We start from the raw sequence: 25,066 nt of genomic DNA on the forward strand, positions 1-25,066 counted from the left end.
AGCAAGCAAAGTGGGCAAAAGTGTTTGTACCTGTATTGGTGTGTGCATGGAAGTGTGTGTGTCTTGCAATGTGTATGTTTGCATGTATGAGAGGGATGATTATGAAGCGCTCCATAGAGCAGAGCAGCAGTCCGGTCTCTACAGAGGGCTTGATAAAGACTACAGGTCAAAGTGGCAGAGAGGGGACTGTCCGTGCCACTGCCTCTGCTCAGAATCAATAAAGAGCGGCAGCCTCGACGGGCTTGTCAACGCTCACGGCAGCTTGATGCTGAGGTGAGCCGGCCTGTGCACCACCAAGGTCGGCCGTAGTTATGAAGAGGTCGAGGATTTGGGCTAGGTAAACACTCTGTCCTCTCCCTGAGAATACAAAGCAGCCGCGCCACGCTAACTGTCAGTGAAAAGAGCACGCTGACAAAACAACGAGGCCAGGTTGGAGGACAGAGATGGGTGTGGGGGGGGAGCGAGACAAAAAGCGAGAGAAGGTTAATGGGAAAGATAGACAGCGAGGAAGAGAAGGATAAAGGGAGGCTGTCAGCATAATAGATGAGATAGTGATATAACAAGAAAATAAATCCAGAGATTATAGAAGCAGATAAAATGGAAGGTTGCTGTGGCGTGGTCGAGACTCAGGATCCAGTTGTGATTGTGCCGTCTGTCTCAACAACACAATATCCCGTCTTTCCTTTAAAGGCAAAGAGATACAGACAGAAAGAGACAGAGTGCAGAAGCAGATACCAAATGAAGACTTCCACTGCTATCTGAAAAAAAGTAGATAACAGTCCAGTTTGTTGAATGAGTGAACCATCAGAGTGACTGTAATTTCATCGGAGGTGATTATCATTCACTCGCACAGATGAGTTCACTCGTTTCATTCAAAAAGGCCAGAAGCCTTTCTTTCTCTCTCTCGCTCTCTCTCTCTCCTCCGCTCATTCTGCTCATCTCCACAACGCGCTGATTAATGCATGCAGTAATTATAGTTTAATAGAAATGACGGTTTCATATTTCATTAGGAATCCTCTATTCGACTCATTCCAGACGAGTGTACACAGATTAGTCAGCTGATGTTGTTTGATGAGGGGGAGCGTTCGCGTGTTGACAGGACACACTCTGCTCTCTCTGAATCCATCTTTAGAGACTGATAAGAGGTCCGTGAAGGATTTGATGATGGATTACATCTGCACAGCTGATTTCTGACACAATCACTGTGGTATCTGTCTATCTGTATATGTACTGGATTTATCTATCTTCTCCTCCATTCTCATTCAATAGTACTACTAGTTAGGGCTGTGTATTGGCAAGAATCTGCCGATACGATACGTATCATGATACAGGGGTTACTATTCAATATATTGCGATATATAGCGATACAGTAAGTAAGGATATATGTTGCAGTTTTTTTAATCAAATTTTAGGAAAACTGTTATAGTATAAAGAGCACACCACCATATGCATAACATCTGAGTAAAAAAAGTTTACTTTTTATGCAATTAGAACAGTGGGATCTGCATTTGCATTTATCACAGTCCCTCTATTATCCAACATCATAGCACTACTTTGAGAGGGCACATACACTGACAGGGTGCATATCTTTGCAAATTAAATAAAGTATTGACTAAACTATTCTTTGCATGTAAACAATTAATTAAAAATTGATACAGTATCACAAAATATAGTATCGCAATATTCGATATTTTCCATTATTTTTTTGCACCCCTTCTACTAGTAATTTATTTATTTATTTCAAATAAAAAATATAGTAGAATATAATTACTTTTTATTTTTTTATCAATAATGTTATTTGAAAAAGTAAGAGTACACAAAGAAGACTAAGAGTGCTAACATCAGCATGCTAACATGCTCATAGTGACAATGCTAATATATTGATGTTTAGCATGTACATGGCACCATCATGCCAACATTTGCTACTTACTGTAGCCTAAACACAAAGTACAGTTTTGGTTAATGGGAATGGCATTTTACAGGTATTTGGTCATAAACCAAAGAATTGGACAAATTGAAACTTTGACCTGATGATGGCACTTAATGAAAAGTTAAGGTTATTACAGTTAATCCTGAGGGAATCCATCCAATAGTTGTTGAGAGAGTTGACTCAAAACCACAAATGTGAATCTCATGGTGGCGCTAGAGGAAAGTCGTTAGGCTTCATCCTCTTGGGGAGAACTGAATGTCGGTGCAAAATTCAATTCAATCCAATCCATCCAATAGTTTCTGAAATATTTCAGTCTGGATCAAAGTAAGTAAGTAAGTAAGTAAAGCTGTATTTATATAGCACCTTTAAAAACACACCGTTACAAAGTGCTTCACACACAAATGAAACATCAAACAATGATGAAAAAAAGGAAAAATTACAATATGAAACAGAGAAACAATGAGAAACAGATCAAACAAAAACAGACAAACACACATGTGTATGAGGCCTATAGAAAGGCTTGCCTATAAAGATGTTTTTTTAGAAGCCGCTTAAAACAGTCCAGAGATTCAGCAGCTCTAATAGATTGGGGGGAGGTGATTCCAGAGAGTTGGGGCTAAGACAGAAAAGGTACGATCACCTTTTGTTTTGCAGTTTGAGCGGGGGATGGATAAAAGGCCGAGATTAGAGGATTGAAGTGTTCGACAGGTCAAATATGGAACTAAGAGATCAGAAATGTAACTGGGGGCGAGGTCATGCAGTGCCTTATATGTAATAAGCAAGATCTTAAAGTTGATTCTGAATTTTACAGGGAACCAAGCGGTGGACAGACCGACCGATCACCAAAGCCATGCCACTACCATGACTACTAAAAAATATTATTGAATAAATGATTTTTCCTTTGTGTTTCTATCTGCCTAAGACATCGGTATGACTTCAGATATGATTTAGTAAACAGGCAGAACTTCAGATTGACAGAGCCTTTGAGCCTCGACACTCTATGCACATGGTGTTCCACCGGTTGATTTTTAATTAAATCTGTTGAATCGCTTTACAGCACAAAACAACTTCACAACAACACAAAACATGCCGTGGGCTCTGCTCTTTTAGCACAAATCAAGTTAAAGCTTTTGGAGTATCTCTAAAAGCTTTAGAGTAACTGTTATCAAGAGCTGCTATTGACTCTCTGCCCTGTTCTCGCTCTTCAAAACGAATGTACACAGAGATGCCAGGAATGGAGGATCATCCGCTACTATAGGGAATAGTTTTATAGGAAATGTTGTCTTACTGCAGAGAAAAGCTGGCACAGGTGTGACATCCAGTAGAAGTCATTTTTTTATGTTGCCCCCACTCTATTCCCAACAGGAGAGGTGCTTCGCCTCGGGAGGATCTCAGGCCACACGGTGAACGGTGGCTGGTCGTCCTGGAGCTCCTGGTCCCAGTGCAGCAGAGACTGCAGCCGGGGGATCCGCAGCCGAAAGAGGACCTGCAGTAACCCAGAACCCAAGCACGGAGGTCAGACCTGCCTGGGGCCGCCACAGGAGTATCAGGAGTGTAACATCACCCCTTGTCCAGGTAGGAAATGCACACACATATACATGTTACGAACCAGTTGTAGATGCAAAGACACATACTGTACACAAACCAAACAGAGGACAAGACCAGAAGTCAATTACATAGCCAGCTCTCACAGATAAATACACACCACACCATACGCAAGCTATGTTTATCCTTGATTAATGGATAAAGAATTACAGTGACACAATGACTTCAAAACATCAGGAACAAACAAAAGAAATCAGATGCAGATAAGAGGTATGACGAAGACCCCAATTTACACCAGGAATCGAAGAGACGATCCCTGCGGCGATCCAGTATGTAATTACATTGCAGGGTAATTATGCTGCCAGCTATGGGAGGCCTTATTCTGTTGTGAAAAGCCCTGAGACAATGCATTTTCAACACTCCTCCAGCGGAAGACTGAGAGAGGAAGCTTTCTAATTAAAAGAATACTCTGTCTGACGAGGGAAGTAAGCTGTCTAAATGGAAATCCAGTGCTTAGTTTGGCATAAAGCGCACCTGGTATCCAGCATGGGTGCCGAGCAGACAAGCAGGAATGTTGTCTCAGATGATTATTAATCAAGCCCCCTGGAGTAGGGCTTCGGTATCTCACTATAAACCCTAGATCTGTGCGTCATCGTCAGCAGCCGCGATCTGTCTTCATAACTGCTGCCACACCGTAACCAAGCAAGAGAGCACGCGGCCATCGATACTATTTTTACACCCTGTTAATTCATCCCGTGAAAGTGTGTGCCATTCGGCTCCCAACAGCTTGAGCACTAACAGGGTAAAGCTGTTATCAGCTGCGAGCTCAGATGAAGACTTTGGATCTGAGAGCATCGCAATTGCTTTGTTCAGGAAGGCTCTGCCTGGTATGGTTGCCACTAATGTTCCCCTTGAGTAAAATGTCGAGTGAATGTGCTTTGATTTTCCTGCCCTGCATCGCTATGCTAATACATGTAGTACACCTATTCTGGGATGTTGACTGTAATAATACCATAGTTACAGTATGTTGATGAACAACTCCGCACTCCTGTCCCCCAAAGGAACCGACTTAACCCAGCCTGAGTAGTAATGAATACTAATGCGTACTCAATTAGCACCCCTCTGAAAGTGAGATATTATTTTGAGGCAGGCTGGGTAGACCAATTGTAATCCTCCTATGGATAATCCAGTGCTGTTTAAGCATGTAAAGGAGAAGGAGAGAGAAGGTGTTATGCCTACCATCCATCTGGTTTGGAAACAAATGAATCCGTGTTTTTTCTTGCGTCTGCGCCCGAGATGAGACGATCCGTCATCGCGGGCCAGGAATCGACTTATGTGTCGCTTTGTGATAGAGAAATTACACCGAGATGACAAAAAGCGTCGGCAACTTCAATTACCTGCACTGTGCTGCCAGCCATCATCAGGTCTTTAAAAGCAATTCTCAAGTGGTGCCGAAAAGGTAATATCTCTCTGCCACAATGAAGTAAGGTTTTATCGACGGGATTGGCAAAGGATATTTCCTGCTGTTGTGATTCATGGCCAAAGACTGCCCCCCATTTTATTGCCCTTTCTTTTCCTAATTCCTCCCACATCTCCTTCTCTTCTTCTTTTCATCTATTTATATGTCTTCTTTTGTGTGTTGGTGCCGTCGTGAATTTTCACACAGTTGCCACTTGGCACCACATCAAGGGAGGAACAACAACGGCGGATTGTGATGCTTCATTTATCTTTATTAATCAGAGGAGAGTTCGGGGTTTGGGAGGGGGTCAGGCGTTTGCTGTAACAGCTGGATGAAGAACACTTCCTGTCACTTCAAAAACAGTCTCTCAAGCAAGCAAACACACACACACACACACATCTCCAAATTGCTTCATATTTCTGCGTCACGCATCGCTGTTTGAAATGGCTTGGAATGACTTCCAATCACTTGATGTTCAGAGGAAATTGTCTTTTCAAATGACCTGGAACCTAAATCCTAGAAAACATGAAAGCACACATTTTAGCGGCATATTCTCCTGAAAAACAAGAAACTGATGGCTATTTCCTGCATCAATAACAGAAGAAAAATGTTTACACAAATATAATCATACAGTTTTTTTAGCATTATGATAAACAATGTGATACTGTTATCCTCGGTTTAGTGGACGGCAGCTGGTCATGCTGGTCTTCATGGTCCAAGTGCTCTGTGACGTGCGGAGGGGGATACTACATGAGGACGCGCACCTGCAACAACCCCCCGCCAGCTTACGGAGGGGACATCTGCCTGGGCCTGCACACTGAGGAGGCGCTGTGCAACACACAATCCTGTCCAGGTACACACACACCTCAGTGATAAGCAGCTTAGGGCTCTGACTGGGCCACCAATCCATCACACCTTCATTGCTTATTTTCTTTAGTCTCATGCATGACTAAAATGCAGCTGAGGGCGCACACATACTGGACAGGCTGTGAGATATACTGTCATTGACATTCCCAGAGAGCTGGTCCAGCTGGTCCGAGTGGTCCCACTGCGACTCCAACGGCGCCCAGATGCGTGTGCGTCACTGTGATGTCCTGTTCCCCACTGGAAACCAGTGCACGGGAAACAACAGCGAGAACAGGCCATGCTCCCCTGACTCCAATTTTATACCAGGTAATATCACACACACACACACACATATACAGCCGTCTCTTCAGGAATATCTTGGGCACTCGTGCATGACTTAACACACAACTTTGAGCACACACACACATTCATTCTGCACCACCCACCACCATATGCCCACAGCGGCAATTCAGTTCATTTCCGAGAATCCTGCGATAATGAAATACGTTAGCGATCCCTCTAAGGGACTCGTCTGAGGTCGAAGGTCAGGTTCAGCGACAGGGCAGCACTTTTGAGGGCGGTTGGGATTAGTGTCTTGCTCAAGGACTCCCGAGAGCGGCAGGTGATTACACGGGGGCGTGAACCCGGGTGCTACACTTAAGGGCAGTCTCCCTACACATTCCAACAACCCCGCTGCTATATTAGTTTCATTATGAGTCTAGGAGTCTTGTCGGGCCATGCAAAAAGCACTTACACCAGCAGTTTTACTTTTTTTTAATGTCGGAAGGAAAGAGAGAAATGGCCCCTGTGTGCTTTTTTTCTATACGTGGTCATTCAAGCATTTTTTCTTTTTTTCTTTACTATTTTCTAGCATCCGTGTTTAAGTGATAATTTGCCCTTTAATAATGCAACCTTGTTCCTAATGAGTAACTGCAGTGTTAAGTGGACAGTATGTCCTAAAGCTTTTCTGTTGTTTGTTAACAAGCAGTAACTGTATAAGACACTTTTTTATAGAACTGGTGAGACAAGATGAGATCAAGTTTATTGATTCTGCCCACTGAAAATGACCGTTCTCTAACCCCCTTACTTTTTCAAGCTGTCCATTTTTACTAGAGACATTCAATCAGCAATAACTAATAACAGATCCACTTGTATTTTTCAAAACTGACAGTTGCTGCTTATTTGATGGTGATGAGGAATATAAAACTCCTATACAGAGGATGATCCTCTGCATGCAAAGCACACCTTTTTGACCCGTGGCGCACATGAAAGCTGCCTTTTTGATGTAACTATTTGAAGATATAATAAATCTCGCAAGGGAAGGCTGGAATAAAAAAAAGACTTATGAAGTCAGAAAAAATTAATAAAAGACCATCCTCTGCCCTGCTCTCCCAAAAAAAAGTCAGACTACCCAGCCTTCAGCAAAAATAAAAATCTAAAACTAAATCTAAAAGCTCTTTGAATGCCAAGAATGGCTCTTACTTCAGCCTGTGGCGTGTCTGGTTACGGCTGCTAAGCTACAATTACTCAATCACTGTCCGGGGGAGGGGTGTAGTGAATAGTCAGTTAAACAGTTTTTCAAATTAACTCTTTCTCAAAGACTGAACGTTCAGAAAGTCCTTCTAAAACATAAATATACACACATATCTCACACACACACACCCTCAGTATTGATATCTGCTTAGATGGGCATCTCCCTATTGACAGCCAGTAATGCGAGACACCTAGAGCATTGATCTGAGCTACACAGAGATCATTAAAACTCCTCCCTTTAACAAAGGATGCTTATGGTATTAACATTTAATCACTGCGAACACTGAAACTGTTTGTATATTTTTGGAAAAAGTCGTTTTTCATGGCTCCTGTAGTTCCTAAACTTCAGGAATCATTAATTATGAGATTAGAATAAACATTTGATTGAAACATAAATTTGTAACCATTCTGTATTAATTAGCAGGGATATAATAGTCATGAAAACCTTTCGCAGGTCTTTATAGAATTACCCATTTGCCTTTATACCTTATCATCCATCCCCTTTAATGGGAAAGGTAGTCCATTAAGGTTCATTAGATACGTCTTGTACTTCATTTCCTTTAATGAGAGCTGATACTTTTCATAAACCACTCCAGGTGCCACTGCCGCGATTAGCTCGTGGAGTTTTTACGATAATCTGTTCCATATTGGGCGCAGCTTTCATCTCCACACTCAATCTTCAAGGGTGCAATTTGTCATGCTAACAGGGATGCACGTGTATTTGGTTTTTGGCCCTAATTTTGCTGCCTTTTGCTGTTTCTTCACCTTTGTTAGAAGTCTCGATCGCACGCTCCAGTCAGGAGGAGAGGCGCTGTGGAGGTAATTTATATATATATATACTGCATATGTGTGTGTGTGTGTGTGTGTAAGAGAGCGAGAGAGGGGAGGATAACACCTGGCATTGCACATTTACAGTATCTTTGGCTATAAGATAGCTTTCCAATCCTGCTTAACGCACATAGATCCAGCAGTAAGCGCACCCCCAAGATACATTAAAAGAAAATGCTGATCTGATGATATCTGGAGGAAGTCAGAGATGCGTCGTTCTTCTCAACCTTTAAATATAATTTCCTCATATTAAGGGTAGCACAGTAGACAATATATTTTTTATCTCTTCAAAATGTATCTTAAAGGAAGATTTGTCAAGTATTTAATACTCTCATCAACATGGGAGTGGGCAAATATGCTTGCTTTATGAAAATGTATGAATATATTTATTATTGGAAATCAATTAACAACACAAAACAATGACAAATATCGTCCAGAAACCCTCACAGGTACTGCATTTAGCATGAAAAATATGATCAAATTATAACATGACAGACTCAAGCCCAACAGGCAACAACAGCTGTCAGTGTGTCAGTGTGCTGACTTGACTTTGATTTCCCCCAAACTGCATGTGATTATCATAAAGTGGGCATGTCTGTAAAGGGGAGACTTGTGGGTACCCATAGAACCCATTTTCATTCTCATATCTTGAGATCAGAGGTCAAGGGAACCCTTTTAAAAATGGCAATGTCAGTTTTTCCAGGGGAGAAGTTAACGTAAGTTTGGAGCATTATTTAGCCTCTTTCGCGGTTGCTACCAATGGATTCCTTAAGTTTTCTACTTTCATATGTTGTCAGTATTTTCACTCTAACTGAACCCGCTACAACCTGGAATTTTAAGAGGTTAATTAAAAATTGCAAATTACGTTAATGCATCAAAGAAATTAGTGGTGTTAAAACGAATTTGCATTAACACCTTATTATCACATTAACTTTGACAGCCCTGCTTAATTTACTTCATCTAGACTATAATAAAATAGGGCTGAGAAACATGGTGAATGCCAAAACAATTGTTTCCTTTCCACAGTTTAAGTTAGAATCTGAGTAAATCAATAAAATCACTTTTAACAGTGTTGTCTTACTGCCCAGCTGCAACAATCCATACATGAGAATGCTCCGAGTTCATACAAATGCAGAAAGACTCATCCAAGTTGCCTTAGACAGATACCCTGCGCCCACAGCAATAAGCTACACGAGGAGAAGCGAGGCTTTGGGGACCTTATGTGCCCCGAGTTCCGACTACTTACACAGGCTACAGGCTGCTCTTACTATCATTATTTAGCATGTTGGAGGCTGTATGTAGTCTGAGAGGGAGCTCTGCAGTATGCAGACAGTGCTCAGGGCAAAAAAACAATTCTTCTCTCCTATACATTTTTGAACATGAATAAAAGCCAGTTGAGGGAAGTGCTCTGACCTGTATTTCATAAACGTATACTTTAGTTGACTTATGTCTCTATACATAAAACATGATGTACTGTATGGATAGTGCATTAATAATACAGAAACCATATGCAGCATATCAATTATTATATTACACTACCATTATTGTGGCAGAATGATTGCTTAATTGCTTAATACAGCAGTATACATTTATATTTATATATATTATATTTAAGGCTGTCAAAGTTAACGCAATAATAACGTGTCGGGAAGGAGGTTAAATAATACTCCATACTTGGTCCCTTGACCTTTGACCTCTGTTTCTGGACAATATTTGTCATTGTTTTTATGTTGTTAATTGATTTCCAATAATAAATATATACATACATTTGCATAAAGCAAGCATATTTATCCACTCCCATGTTCACAAATCTCCCTTTAAGGTACATTTTGAACAGCTAACAAATGTGTGATTCATTTGTGCTTAATCATGATTAACTATGGATAATTATGCAATTAATCACGATTAAATATTTTAATTAATTGACAGCCCTAATTTATATATATTATATTAGATATTTAACTCTTATTTTTGGCTGGCAACAGACCCCCTGTAAATGACACAACAAGAAGTCACACAGAATAATTCAAATGTAAATGAATTTACTGTAATTACAGCCAATGTGTTTAATATCTGGAGGAAAGTTGCATGTGGATGCCAGATATAAACAGGGCATACTTACACATCTTTTATCTGTGAAATACAGGAGGTCCCACTCAGTAAGAACAAAAAAACAGGAAGAGACAAAGAGAAAAAATGTATTTTTTATTGCAGAACACTCCATCATTACCATATGAATTGCAGCTTGAATTACCGCTTTCACTTGTGTGAATTGACAGAGAATTTCCTCCATCCTCCGTATCCCTTTCTTCTTCTTCCAGACTTCAACCTCTTCCACATGATCGCCGTGGGGCTCAGCAGCTCCATCCTCGGCTGTCTGGTCACCCTGCTGGTCTACTCGTACTGCCAGCGCTACCAGCAGCAGTCTCACGACGCCACCGTCATCCACCCCATCTCAGCGGCGCCGCTCAACACCAGCATCACCAACCACATCAACAAGCTGGACAAATACGACTCGGTGGAAGCCATCAAGGTCTGTGGACAGGTTTGCGCTGGGGTTCACCGGGGGTCGCACTTGATTGATGTCCAGATGTGTAAAGAGGCAGAGTGGCAGTTTATAACATTTCCTTACTGTTTGACTTATGTCACACTCCCAGTCAGTGAGCAACGGTTTGCCTCTTCCTCCAGTGTCAGTCGTGATTAAATACACTTCTTACTGCATGACTCTCACTGTCACACCACCTCCTGTCGAGCATTGACACTCTCTAACAAAATTGGCAGTTGTGCGAACATCCTCTCTCCGTGTGCTCCTCTGCTGTGTGTCTCAGTGTGTGACTTTGTTCTGTGTCAGTGGTCATACACTGCTTTCTCATAACATACTAATGCAATTACTTATCGGTGCGTGGGTAGGTAATCAGCGAAGATGCTCTGCATCTGCACATTTCCCTGCTTAGACAGTGTTGGACAGAAATATGAGCAACAGAATGAGATGCAGTGAGCAGCAGGTTCCGTTTATGCAGAGCAGTTTATTTTCAGAGGCAGATTTCTTATCATTGCTTTCTTTGCCTCTGTGTGTGTGTGTGTGTGTGGTTTTAGCTCTGCAACGAGAAAACAAACTTATTAACAATAAATCAAATCACCTCAGAGATGTGCGATAAACAGGTAAATCAAAGCATTAAAGAAGTAAATTAAGTTACAGGACGCATGCATCATGGTGGAGGTCAAAAAGAGAGAGCAAAGTGAGGAAGGCAATCTCAATTTCAATCTCGACTTTATTTTTGTCCCTGGAGGGCAATTGGTTCTACAGCAAGGCATACAATACATGAAAGAACATAGACATACAGTACAGTGAGGGGAAGGAGAGGCATCCTGAATACAAGTGAGCTAGAAGCTCAACAAAAGGAGTCACTGGTGTCTGACTCACATTTCCACAGTGGCAGCATGTACTGTATAGCCTCTTTTTTAACAGCTGCCCCCAAAACTTAAGGTTAACTCAATGGTTTTGAGTCAATTCAAAGTCCTTCTGCCACTTAGGTCGAGGTTGCAGCTTTGGTTCATAATGCCAGATAAAACTTCCTCTTCCCAATCCGGTTGGTGAGGGTGTACATTGCTTGAGGAAAGGGATCATCCCGTCGCCCCAAGAGCAACATATTTGGGGTGACAGGATCAGAGTCGTCCACGTTGGAATGGTCGGTTTGGAGTTCAAGATTCCTTCAACCTCCACCAGTACAGTGTGGAGTACTTCTGAAGGACGGGCAGGAGGACGACCAGACGGGCGGAGCATCTCTGGAGGACGGGCAGGAGGACAACTAGACAGGCGGAGACGCTCTGAGGGTCGGTGACGTGATCCCACTGAAGGACGGAGACGGGACCGTTCTGGTGGATGACCCAGAGGTTGGCGACGTAGGCGGAACCGCTCTTGGGGTCAGCGATGTGACCTCGCTGAAGGACAGAGACGGGACCCAACTGGAGGCGACACATCTTCTAAGACAGGGTCACATGTTGCAGCTGCCTCTGCTGTGTTTTGAGATGGAGTAGAGATGTGGGAGTTTTTAATCTGTAAAAAGCTGGACACTAGTGTGGCCTCCTCAAGCTCTTTCTCTCTGCCAGTCTAAATATCCTGGCTCTAGTAATCAGAGTTGTGAAGAACCCCCATCCTCGTGTGGCCTCACTTGTTTGGTCTGCTAGTTTCCTGTAGGAATCCTCAGCTTCCTTTTTCTCTTCTTGTTGTCTTCGGATTTCCCCCAGTTCCATCAATTCTCCTCCAACAAAGCAGCCTGGAGGGGGTCAAGAGCTTCCCTAATAGCTTCTTGATGAAACTCTGCCTCTCCTCCAACCACAGGAGGTGTGGTTGCAGTGTCCAGAGCAAGTAGGATGAGAATGGCTGAGTTCTGTATAGCTCAACCGGAAGTATGCTGGTCATGTTGAACACCTACTGATGAGGTGATATTTTGAGGTAAGCTGGTGGATGCCTGTGTCGCTGGCCCCTGCTGCTTCCTGACGGCATTATTTTTTTGGCTTGGCTCCTAATTGGTCAGTCTGTGTAGCTCCAAGAATACTTGGTGAGAGTCAGCCATGGGCACACCAGGTTCCAGCATAGTGGCTTGGTCCAGGGTTATCCATGCTCATATCATTCAAGTCTCAATTGGCTCCAGCTCGAAGGGCCTTTTTGTTGTACAGGAATACACTGGACTGGACTTAATGATATGAGCAACAGAATCAGAAGCGGTCAGCAGCAGGTTCTGTTTGTGCAGAGCAGTTTATTATCACAGGCAGATTTCTTATCATTTCTTTCTTTATTTCGGTCTCTGGTTTTAGCTCTAGAAAACAAACTTATTAAAAATAAATCAAATCATCTCACCGGGTATTGTGTGACACTTCCCACTCACACTCTGTGATGGAATGAACTCCGTTTGTAGTCACACTCACAGCTGAATGAAGCACCCTTCTCTAAGGTGTAGAGTATAAATACAACAGCAAGTTTTAGGACAAACTTCCCTCTCTCCAACGGAAACAGAAACTGTCTTAACTATGGTTTCTTATCAAGAGGTAACTGTACACAGCACTAATAATAAACTACATAACTAACAGTGTGGGCAGTGAGGTGGCAGACTCATTACACTCCTTATAAAATAGGGCTTAAACCTATGGAGAAAAATCAGAATCAGAATCTGATTTATTGCCAAGTAGGTTTTCAAATACAAGGAATTTTCTTTGGTGTTTTGGTGCATAAACAAAAAACGTAAAAATATATATATATATTTTAAATATTTTTTTAAAAATAGGCCTACTTTTAAGAAAATATGTACAATAAATCTGTTTAAAATGAAAGAGCTTCGCAGGAATGTGTAAAGATATATTGTAGGGGAAGTGCAAAGGTTCACAGTATTGAGGATAAAAAGACTGCAATATACAGAGAAACTAAAAATATAACTTACTCCCATGCTTCTTTGGTTGCATTGTTTTGGTAAACATCTTCTCGTTTTTAAGTCTGATGTTTATGAGCTGCTTTACTTTTCAAATAAACACGCCTATCGTTTTCAAGACTAGACATTTGATCCTAAATAAAAAGTAATTTTTAAGTCTGTTTGACCATATTAAATGTTTATCTTAGTTTGAGCAGTTTACATTTGTTCGGAGCGCGTTCCATGACAAACGTGAAACGCCGCTACACGTGGCCGGTAAGTCGGCATCGATGAAGGCTCACTGTTGGAGGGTGATATAACCCACTTCCACTCCCCGCTAATTGATTTGTGATAGCACTTAATATGTCGGACCCTCTACGCAAACGCAGTGGAAATGGGTTGGGAGAGGGTGTTGGGGGTGGATTGAGAAAGGCCCTTTGTGTCATTATTGCATCCTACAATGCAGACAGTCGGATGCACCCGAGCCAGTGACAGACATCCAGCTACTTTCGTGGTACAAACAGCCTCTTATCCACTGATACGTCAGGCCTTTAGTGCCAGACTAGAGCTGGTGATTAGTGCTTGTCCACAGCTACTCCATGCCCCAGCTGGGCTTTTTTCAAGGATTCCCAGTGCTCTGTATTAAAGAGCCTTTCAATCACTTAAACACCCTGTGCATTTTTTACCCTAAAAAGAAGCTTCAGAAGTTATGAATCTGGTAGCATGATTTTACACCAATAAAATAATTTGCTTCAAAATATTCTTACAAATTACAGTTGTAAAATAGTCTGGAACTTGCTGGCCACTTAAAGGCTCTGGCACATTTTGGCCTTCCTGCTGATAAGCAGCTATTGGATATGCCAGACTACATGGCATGAATCATAGAGAGAGGCTCCAGTAAGCTGCCCCCCTTACTGTAGTTACTGTTGCTATGCCTGTGTGCTTTCTATTCTCGCATTGCAGATAGCAGTTTACAATAACAACGGTGGCAAATTTACTTTTTGCTACATGGTATTGTACTGAAAGACTGAGGATAAAGCTGCATGTTCAGGCAAAAAGTCGACAAAGACATGTAAAGAAACAGCATGTTTTTCTATTGCCGTGTGGAGCTGGTTAATCCTCGTATTATAAGTATGATCTGACTGTTACGTTGTTCAAACATGACCCTGTTTAGCTGCTTCGCTCACATATGTTCATCATTTTAAACAGTATGTTTTTACTTTTGATATGACAAGAGAAGAGGATTTAGGAAGAGGACTAACCATTGTGTTGTTGCTCGATAGGGTTACTGGGGTGTAAACTTCCTTAAATCCAATAAAGAGCACAACAGAGCTGCTAATGTTAGCCTGCACTCTGATAGCATCCAGGGCCAGCTTCCACTCAGTGGAGAAATACTACACAGTGGAGGCGCTAGTTGTAAACTATTTTTCAAAGGGGACCTATTATGCTTTTGTGCTTTTTCAAACCCCAAAGTCTACGCCAAAGGGAGTTACTCTCCCCCACAGAAACACTGCTCCTGAACTGCCTGAAAAGCCTTGCTTGAAGTCCCGCCTTTTCTTCCGTAATGTGGTGATGTCACCAAGTAACACATTTGCATAACGGCTAGTTTGGCATGCCCTCAAACAAAGCTAATTAGAGCGGAGCTGGAGCGGAGTCCAGAGAGTTTGGTTTGGTTGACCAATCACAACAGAGTGGGCCAGCTGACCAATCAGAGCAGACCAAACAGAGCGTTTCAGACAGATGGTGAAAAGAGGTGCTGCAGCACAGCTGGTAAAAGAAAAGTAAAGCGTTCTTTGACCATTAAGTCATGTAAACATGTTCTAGTAGAAACCCAAAATACAAGTATGCACCTGAAAATAAGCATAATAGGTCCTCTTTAATGTAACCTGTACCCTCACAAGCGTAGTTAGTTAATTTGCTAAATTGTGGCCTTGGATGTAATACTCGGTTACTGTTGTAGGCAGTTAGCTAATAACTGAACATGCTATCGTTTGCAGCTACATTGGAGCAGACAAACACCCCGTTTCCTCACACTTTTGTTCTTGCGTTTTTGGTTTTGGACAGGCTAGGGAAAAAAACACCACCCTCCAAACTTCTTCATTTTCCTACAGCCCAATACGCACCACTTCAATATGTAGAGAAATTCAAAGCTTGAGAGACCCGCTGTTCAGGGGAGAGGTTTAACGCATGGTCAATTGGTATTCTTCAAAGTTTTACACTAAAACTCAGCTTGGTATTATAACTTGATTTTACTGCAATGCTGATAAATCAGCATTTTTTTTGGCAGATTTTCTTTTCGTTTGTGTTTGATATCCTGTCAGAGGAAGTCTTCAATATCAGACACGTACTATGAACTAAGTGAATACCTTGATCTCTGTTTGCAAAAACTACTTCTCACATATGAAAGTGTCACAGAGTGAGATAGATCATTTGGCTCGGAGCAAACGTCTCCAAATGTAATTTCATTGCAGAATAAAGGTGTGAGGAGCGTTCATCTGTCATGCAATTAGAGTCAGGAGCATCGAGCATAATTCAGTTTGTCCTATTGCAGACAGAGGCGGATATGAATATAGACAGACCGTGTGAAAATACAAAAGGAGCTGCATGACAAATGATCACTGTCTAATTTTCCAGAAGCACATTCTGCCTCCAACCCTCACTCACTGAGCCTAAACCGTAATATGCCTCTTTTGAGCGTTTATAGGGAGGAATGATGAACACCTGATGCCATATTTGAGAGGTTTTGGCTCAAATCCTTATGTTGATGAGTCTTTATTATTATGCACAATGTATCACAGATACTGGTTTCTTGGCCAACGGGAGTATTTTCAGCAATCTAGTTTATGATCACAAACTTAAGTCAACATGTAGCTGCAGTTTTCTGTACAGCTACATGGTGATTGAATATGGCCCTAGGGTTTCTTTGAGGATGACTCTTGCCCATTCCTCTCCTCCTTGCAGCCCGATGTGTCGGTACTCTTGCCCTTGGACGACCCCGCCATGCACCAGCCTCTCTCTGCTAACATGGGGGTGTCCATGCGTGGCCTGGAGATTTTCTACTAACCTCTGACCTCTACAACATCTCGCCTCTTGACCCTCCCCCAACAACTCTTTGACCCCCACCACTACTACTTCCTCCTCCCCACCGTGCCCCGCCCTTCCACTTCCTGTGGCACTTCCTGTGTGTGGCAGGTTGGAGTACAGACTAGTTTCTCTTTCTTTGCTCAGACCCCTTCATCCCTCCATCACCCCCTTCTCCCTCCCGGCTTGTGAGAAGGCAGTGTATCCCTCCCTTATTTTTCTCTTTCAACAAGTGCCTCCATTTGCATGTTTTTTTTCATGTTTGTCTTCCTTGTTTCGTCCTCTATTTTTTGATGGTTTGATTTGATGGGTTTGAGAAAGAAAAATCCATCGTTGTGCTGTTTAATTACGCTCCTCTGTTACCTCTCTATCACTAATGCCACTTCCTAGCCTAAGCACATTTTGTTTACCACACCAGAAACTCAAATGTAATCATTCCTCAGCCAATTAAAGAGGTTTAAGGCAAGAAGACAAAGTAGATGATGCTAACAAGCATCGTAGCACAGCTGTTTAAAAGCAGCCATGGGGCCACCTGCAGAGACACATAACCGTCTCCAGGGCTGTGGGAGTGTTGATTACATTCCCTTTGTGTGCAAATCACATAATGGGAAAGTAGCAAAATATATGAGTTTTTTGTCCAGCACACTCGTTCCCTATCAGTGTCAGTCGGAAACATCCATCAACGGCAAATGCAGCATCATCAAGTGTTCAATTACACTGCCCCAAAGGACTCCCAGCACACACTCTCTACAACAGACTGCATATGAACGCATCCATTTGCCAAATTGCTGATGTTGTATTGAGCACCACATCAGAAGCTCATTCCATGTTTACTATGTCACGCAGGGACAGAGAAGATGCCCCCATGGCTCTTCCTTATTGTTTAACAGAAAAGAGACTCTTTCGTGATCGATTTTTATGGCTTAGATTGTCCTAGAGGACCAACAATTGGAGGGCCATAAAAACTGCTGATGCTGGGTATTAGAGATGACAGAGGTGGACATACGGACGTGCATCAAAATAATTTAGCCCTGTGGTGGCTTATCATTTTTCCAGCCTGTTTGCAAATGCTTTGACCTTGCACTGTGAAATGTATGTTTCATTCACTGAGCGGCCTCCCATTGATTTGTGTTGCTCCTTTTTTTTCTTTTTTGGGCTAGATGGATTTGCTTTTACCGTGCCATCTGGGCTGAATAATCACTTGATCCATACCGACTCCTTTCCTTTTTTTTGTCCACAGGCCTTCAACAAAAACAATCTGATTCTGGAGGAAAGAAATAAATACTTCAACCCTCAGCTTGCCGGGAAGACCTATACCAATGCATACTTCACTGACCTCAACACCTATGATGACTATTAAGCCTTGATTCGTCAGTTTCAGACTCCATACCATAGCGGGCACGCCAACCCTATCATCCATTTTGACTGTATTCTTTTCTTTGTGCTTTGTATTGAGATTCGTGACACCATGCGTGGGATAGTCCCACTCTCAGACTCTATGGCAGCTGGTATGTAATGAAAACACAGACACACAGTGTTGCCAACAGAGTGAAATGCCCACTTTCTCTCAGGTGCCTTGGGGTACACTTGGAAAGCTCAATTTTTTGGGGGCAAATCTTGCCTTGACTCTCTCTGAGAAACGGACAACTGGATTACCCAATGTGGACAAAAACGGGGAAACTCAAAGAGACTGTGGGAAATGTGATCCCCTTTTAACTTTCCTGTGACGCCTCTAAAATAGACCTGTATTTGTAATGATGGGAAATAACCACAAAACCGCTTTGCATGACTTCATCTGACGTGTTTTTCTCTGCTGTTCTGTTTCGTTTTTTGCATGGTTGATCGCATTCCAGGGTTTGGGGACTTGCAAGCAGCGTTTTTTTTTGCTGGTCTTAGGTTCAGGACTGGTTTTGGAAGTCATAAAAACAAAGACTTTGGTGATGCTTGATGGTTTTTACCATTTACTGCTGCAGCAATCTCCAGATGGATCAATATCCACCCCCAGTCCTAGAATCAGGATGTAGATATTTGAAGTCTGTGGTCAAGTTTGTCCACTTTTTCTTTTCTTTTCTTTTTTGTTACAGGATCTAGCAGCTAGCAGTGATTGAACTTACAGTGTACCATATCTTTGGCTTTCTTTTTTTTTAATTTTATTATTTTTGTTGCTTTTAAAACTACATATGTTTTGTACAGGATGTTAAGTTTGAAGCCTATGTCTGTAGTTTTTTCTAAATACATTTATTCAATGTCGCAAGTGTTTAAAGAATAAAACATTTCCTTTTGAAAAGAAAAAAAGTTTATGTGCATTCTGACAAGTAATCAGGAGTATTCATATCAGCCTACATCAAGTTCAGTCTTTGTCACCGTACTTTTTTATATTTTTTGTAAAAAAAAAAATAATGTTTTTGAATTTTGATAGTGTTCGCTATTCCTTTCGCTTCTGAGTTAAATATGTAACTTGTGAGAGCAGGATGTTAATGGCATTTTCTGTACAGATGGAGCGTACTCTTCTGAACCCCGACTGGAGTGCTACCCATATATTATGAGATGAAATCCCTTCATCACATTGAGATATTTCTGTTCAGAGTGTATAACCAAATATTAGGTTATTCAATGGTTCAGTTGCAACTAACTCTTTTTACATGTTTGCTTGTGTTACTGTGCATAAATTAAAAACTGCTTCGTACACAACAGACTTGTCAGAGTGTGAGTTATGCAGATTCATTTTTAGAATATCTCATTTGTAAAGCGTTGATGCCTTCGATCTCGTAAAATTTGACTCTCTCTGCAGCTCTTGTGAATGACCTGAAGGTGACTTCAACTAGAGTGAAAGCAGTTACAAGTGTGGGACGCTTCTGTCCTGTGTGGTTTGCTCTGACAAATTTGGAGACTTTTATGTTCCTCGAGCAAAGTACTGTAAAACCACAGCGCGGCGAGCACGGACCAGCACTTCATAAATCACTCAAAACCAGCCCGATTTTTAAAGGAGTCTTCAGCACGGCCCTGCAGTGACAAATGGCATCAGCGGCAGTGGAAGGATACCTGAAGGATACAAATCGCGCAAGGCAGCAGGGTAAAGGTGGAGGGGGGGCGCCGTCTGAAGTCCAAACTCTAATCTGTATGATGGCGTGTAACACCACACACTGTGCTGTTCTCCATCAACCTTCAACCTGACGTCCCATCTGTGTGCTGAGGGTAATGGAAGGGGGTGTTATTAATCACCCCGCTGTTTGGTCGGTTGGAGGTGAGGAGAGGGGGGGAGGGAGGGTGCTGATCCAGCCCAATGTACGGCCCAGCGCTGTCTGGCTCCAGAGAATCAATCCATCTACCTTGACTTCATTCTTACTACCTGTGAAAGCAACGCAGACACACAGATGCATGTACAGTATATGCACATACTGTACAGGGACGAGAGGACAGCACATGCAAGGCTCAACAATAAGGATTGCCTGATTTGCCGGGGCAAGTAAAATGCAACTTTGGGCTAGTAAGTCTAGCAAAAAAAAGAATTAAACAGTTTTTTCCGGAGCTGATGATGAATGTTTTGTTGCTTCGCATCTATGACACGCTGTGTCCTTGTTCTGGTTCATTTGCTTAAATAAAGATTAAACATGACAATTAACTTTAGTCTTTGTTGTTATTTGATAACTGTTAATAAATAAAACTATTTTATATATGAGCAGGTAAAAATTTACTTCAGGCAAGTAGATTTCTGGCCCACTTGCCTGAAATGAGAACAAAAAAAAAACATTACTGTTGAACCCTGATATGTAAATGTGTTTTAAAGGTTGTAAAAGTGTGCCTTTCCCTTTCAATATTGGTTATCCTCAAAACATTGCCCTCCCCAAACCTTGATAAATGAATCATCACTGGGTGCATACATAATGTGCTGCATTTCCTGCACGCACACACACATCTACAGCCAGCAGAGTGAAGCTTCCTCAGCACTTTGCAACATGAGCTACGCAGCTCGTAGTCTGTCAGACACATGTGACATTCCACTTTGACAGCAGGGCCGAGGACAATAAATGACTTTCCCAAAGTGGCATTTAGGGACTGCTAAAGGTCACAGCTAAAGGTCACAAGAGCACGGCTTGTGCATGTCAGAGAAACTGACTGTGTCAGTGCTTGCATGTGTATAAAGAAGTCAAAGTGACATGAGATGTGACTCGATGGACTACGTCTTCACATTGTTTATCTATAAGTGTGTAGAACATTTCATTGAAATGGAAACAGCAGTGTTGGTCGAACAACCACTTTGGTCCAGACTGAAATATCCCTGCAACTATATTGGATGGATTGCAATGCAATTTTGTGCAGACTTTCATGTTCCCCAGATGATGAATTCTACAGATTGATGATGGATTGGCACAAAATCTGCCTTCATGGTTCCCAGATGATGCATCCTACTGACTGTAGTGATCCTCCGATTTCTCATCTATACTTTGCTTTATGAAGCTGCATTCCAAATCGCATACTTTTTCTTTTCACTTTTAGTATATACTGCAGATACCCTTACAAAGTACATACTTTTGCATGCAGTATGCATACAATTGGGACTTAGTACTTCGTCATAACATTGCGCCTTGAACTTTGACCCTCTTACCTATCCACTGTACAGAGGATTGTGGGTTAGAATAGCCAGAAAAGCATGCTGGCTTGCATACTGCAAAATACGACCAGATACATCCTGGTATTTTTGGCATACTGCATTTGACATACTATGTATTGGGACATACTATATCTTTTTCTTTTTCATACTAAATAGTATGGTAGTATGGGTAATTGACTACAGTGTATGCCTGCAAAACTAATGGCATACCCGTTAGTTGTACTTTGTTTATAATTAGCAACGCGCTAAACTAAGATGGTGATTATGGTAAACATTATACCTGCTAGACATCAGCATGTTAGCATGACATTAGCATTTAGCTCAAAGCACCACTGTACCTAAGTACAGCCTTGCAGAGCTGCTAGCTGTACTGTTGTTTCCCATTGAAACTTACTTTTACTACATATATTTATTTACTAATCTTGGCAGCTTTTTTTTCTATATTAGTATTTCTTTCAGTCTAACAAAATGTTGTGAATTAGGCAGGAGCAAAATAAATAAATAAAATATGAATCTACCATTAAAGGATGGTGTGAAAGTACCATTAAATGGACGGTACTATTCACCTGTTGGTCAGATGGAATTTTTAACTTTGGGCAAGTACAATTCAGATTATGATAAAATGTTGGTATTGCATTTACTATAGAACAACTAAGATGATAGTATATAAATTAAAAGGTCAGTATTAATATTATTATGAAGTCCAAATATCATCTCTAAAATATATCTAAAGTATTGACCGATAAACATCCAACCCAGAGTATTAAAGCTCTGCTACCACGGCCATTTTCTGAATACTGGTTTGACTGATAACCTCATGTTGATTTGAATATAAAACGCATTTACTATAAATAGCTTTCTCCAAATGAGCCAGGTTTCTCTGCGCATGTAACCAGTCTGCTCATGAAGCATTCAGGAGCTCTGTTAATTAGCAGCCTGTATACAGAGGCCACTGAGTGGCAAACAAGGTGAGTGAGGGAGATTGTTCCTGTCAGGCAGGTAACAGAGCGTGAACGTCCCATTAAACACCTCTTTTTCCTCTCGGGACCAGATTTTCTCTCATTCACATGGATCAGCGTGCTTCAGACCGGTCTTTCAGCAGATCCGCCACCCTGTCGGCACTGTAATATTAGCAGGAATAACCATACAAATGCTCCTAAAATGATGTCCCCAGACCACAAGCAGCTGCTGTTGTTGTTCAGAGCCAGTGGTTAATCCAGCCAAAACTATACTGTCATTTGTTGTGGGGAGAACCAGAAGAAGTTATAGCTTAGTGTGGGACGAGACCACATGCAGACAGAGCAGCGCACGCTGAAAAATGCTTTCAGGCTGAAAACCAAGTGATGAATGTATGCTGTTGCGTTATGTTTGTATGGGCTTTGAGAAGTGATGGAAGTAGATGTTGACTAAACAACCCCAGGGAAGACTGAAGACTACTGAACAATTTATGAGCTGTCATGAAATGTTGTGCTTTTTGCGGTAGGAAAATAACAGTGATTACCGACGCCTGTCATGCAGTGGAATCCTTGAGCGGTGGGGGTTACAGTTAGTACACGGTCATCTGTGCACACCCAGAACCTTTAAATGAGATACTCTTCACAGCATAGCACCACAGAGATGTAGCTTACCTTACACTCACTCTGTCTGTTTCCACCTGAGGCCAAGGTTGAAGCCCTGGTGGATTTGCCACTTTATTTGTTGTTACTTTAAGGCTGTAAATAGACCGACTCAGACAGAAGATTCTTTAACCCCCAATACATTAGAGCATCCCCTTAAGTATGTTTTTCTCTGCACTTGTATGTTTTGAAGCAAACATTCCTTAATGCAGCTTCAGTCCGGATTAATATGACTTCGTATTCAAAGCAAACAGATGAGAGAGATTTTTCAAAGCAGTTCTAATCTCCATAATGCCCTTGCTGCCATGCTTAAAGATAAATATTTTTCATTTCAGTGACATCTTCTAGGAAAATGTGTTTTTGCCGCTCATATTTGGAATCTATACTCATTACATTAGCATCTGTTGTCTGCGTAACTTTCCAAGTTTCCAGATAGCACAGCAGTCCTATAGCTTCCTGCACAAACTCTGCTTTTTCTTCGACCCAGACTAAAAGGAAGGCACAACTTTCAGCAGCGCTCGCTCAGACAGATATGTGTGGGCAGATAGGAAGCTGGCTCGACGCTGCCAGTTCCGTCATGCCAGACTGAAGGATGAATGTCACCGTAGGCACTAATGCCAGTTGAGAGATGCCACCATAGATTCCACCCCAAGACATCTGGAATCCCAGGTGCCTGTCCCGCCGGTCCAGGTCTCAGCTGCAGGAAGCCAAGAGCCCCTCATGGATGCCAAGAGCCTCGCAACAGCAGCCAAGCCACACTGAAGCTTATCAGCTCCACCACAACCCTTTATGGGCCTATTCACCTCAATCAAAGCTATTATTCAGGTAACGAGCCAAGATGGCGGATATCGCTGCGCTCCAATTACCCACTATGTCTCCTCCATCTTTTCCTGCCAGCTTCCCCACAAGCCTTGATTCTCCTCAGCGTGCCCAGCTGCTCTGGCGCTGCTCTGCTTCCTCAGTATCTGTGCAGAGGGAGACCTTTCAGAACAGAAGGGCTCTGTCAGCGCTACATTCACTCACAGGGGCTATTGATGACTGCTATGGCGTTTGGTACAGCAGGTCTTATCAATAGCGGGAAGATGTTTCTCAATGTGCAAGGTCAGTGGCAAATACTTGGTGTCTCAACCTCGGAGCTGTAATCACATTGTTTTAAATAAGATGTTGATTCAAATTATTAAAGAAGTTTGAAAACAGAGCTGTGATTATTTATTCTAAATTCTAAATAATTCTTCTATTGTGTTGCAGAGGTATCTACTGAAATGAGCATGTTAACCAGCCCGTCCTGTCTTGAAATACCACTTGCACCTCAAGAGGCGATAGTGAGTCACCGTAGCATCAAGTCTGCCCTCAGTCCAACATGAGACGACGAAGAAGTAGAGCTGTCCCGAGGGGTTCTGGCTAGAAGGTAAGATGCAAATTGCGATACTGACTATTCAAATGACTTTGAATAGTTAAAGCAGCAGTAGGCGAGATTGGAGCAAATATGATTTTATAAAGTTATTTTTATAAAATGACAGTAGTGCATTAGACAGGTAATCTGAAAAAACTCATGTGCCTCCGGTGTCCTCCGGTGCTCCTAAATGGCATCTGGAAGATGTCACAGACCGGAGGAAAACAACTAATCAGAGCCCAGCTGAAGCCTGCCTTCTCTGAGCAGCTGTCAATCACTCGCGTGAAAGTTTGTGACCCGGCAGCCATGTTGAGATCAGTTGAGGAAATACCAAGCGCCGCCCACCAGCCGGAGCAAACTTTCTCATTTTACAGCTAAACAGTACACTACAAGATGTTTCTGAAAACATTTTACGCAAGAAATAGGCATTACAGTAACAGAATATTGATTCATATTTGATCAGCGCTGCCTAGTTTGACCGTTTGATCGGAGTTTGCGAGTGATTGACAACTGCTTCCGTTGAATGACCAGCCAATAAGAATGCTCTCTCTCTGAAATGACCTGTGATTGGCCAAAGTCTCCCGTCATGGGGTAGATTTTTTAAAGCCTGAAAGCAGAGCCATGAGGAGGTGCAGAAGTCTAGTTATCTCTCAGAACACTTGAATTACAATATGCTGAAAGGTTATTATGGAATTTTTGCTGAATGATGCCACTCGTATTTTCGTTCCTCCCCGCCATCAGGAGACTACTTTACAAGGAGCATGAGCAGCTCCGGGATGTACACCAACTGTACAGCCCAGGTTAGTGACGAACGTGAA

The 25,066-nt window shown here is 42.1% G+C and overlaps 1 protein-coding gene across 2 annotated transcripts in view; it reads left to right on the forward strand.

Annotated features, from left to right (window-relative positions):
* Positions 1–20,245, forward strand: part of sema5a (sema domain, seven thrombospondin repeats (type 1 and type 1-like), transmembrane domain (TM) and short cytoplasmic domain, (semaphorin) 5A) — a 135,722-nt gene extending 115,477 nt beyond the window's left edge. Inside the window, exons 17-23 of one of the 2 annotated variants that reach the window (XR_005204950.1) lie at positions 3,296–3,505; positions 5,617–5,787; positions 5,952–6,107; positions 8,088–8,132; positions 10,463–10,674; positions 16,508–16,738; positions 17,868–20,245. Coding sequence is in view for 1 of the 2 variants with exons in the window: in XM_037756930.1 (XP_037612858.1) it covers positions 3,296–3,505; positions 5,617–5,787; positions 5,952–6,107; positions 8,088–8,132; positions 10,463–10,674; positions 17,868–17,987 (914 nt within the window). In the remaining variant the exon portion in view is untranslated. The remainder of the gene's footprint in view (positions 1–3,295; positions 3,506–5,616; positions 5,788–5,951; positions 6,108–8,087; positions 8,133–10,462; positions 10,675–16,507; positions 16,739–17,867) is intronic. The other variant, XM_037756930.1, reaches the window with a different exon arrangement.
* Positions 20,246–25,066: the final 4,821 nt, after the last annotated feature.

This window comes from Sebastes umbrosus, chromosome 21, assembly GCF_015220745.1.
Source record: "Sebastes umbrosus isolate fSebUmb1 chromosome 21, fSebUmb1.pri, whole genome shotgun sequence".
In the NCBI taxonomy this organism is placed as follows: Eukaryota; Metazoa; Chordata; class Actinopteri; order Perciformes; family Sebastidae; genus Sebastes; species Sebastes umbrosus.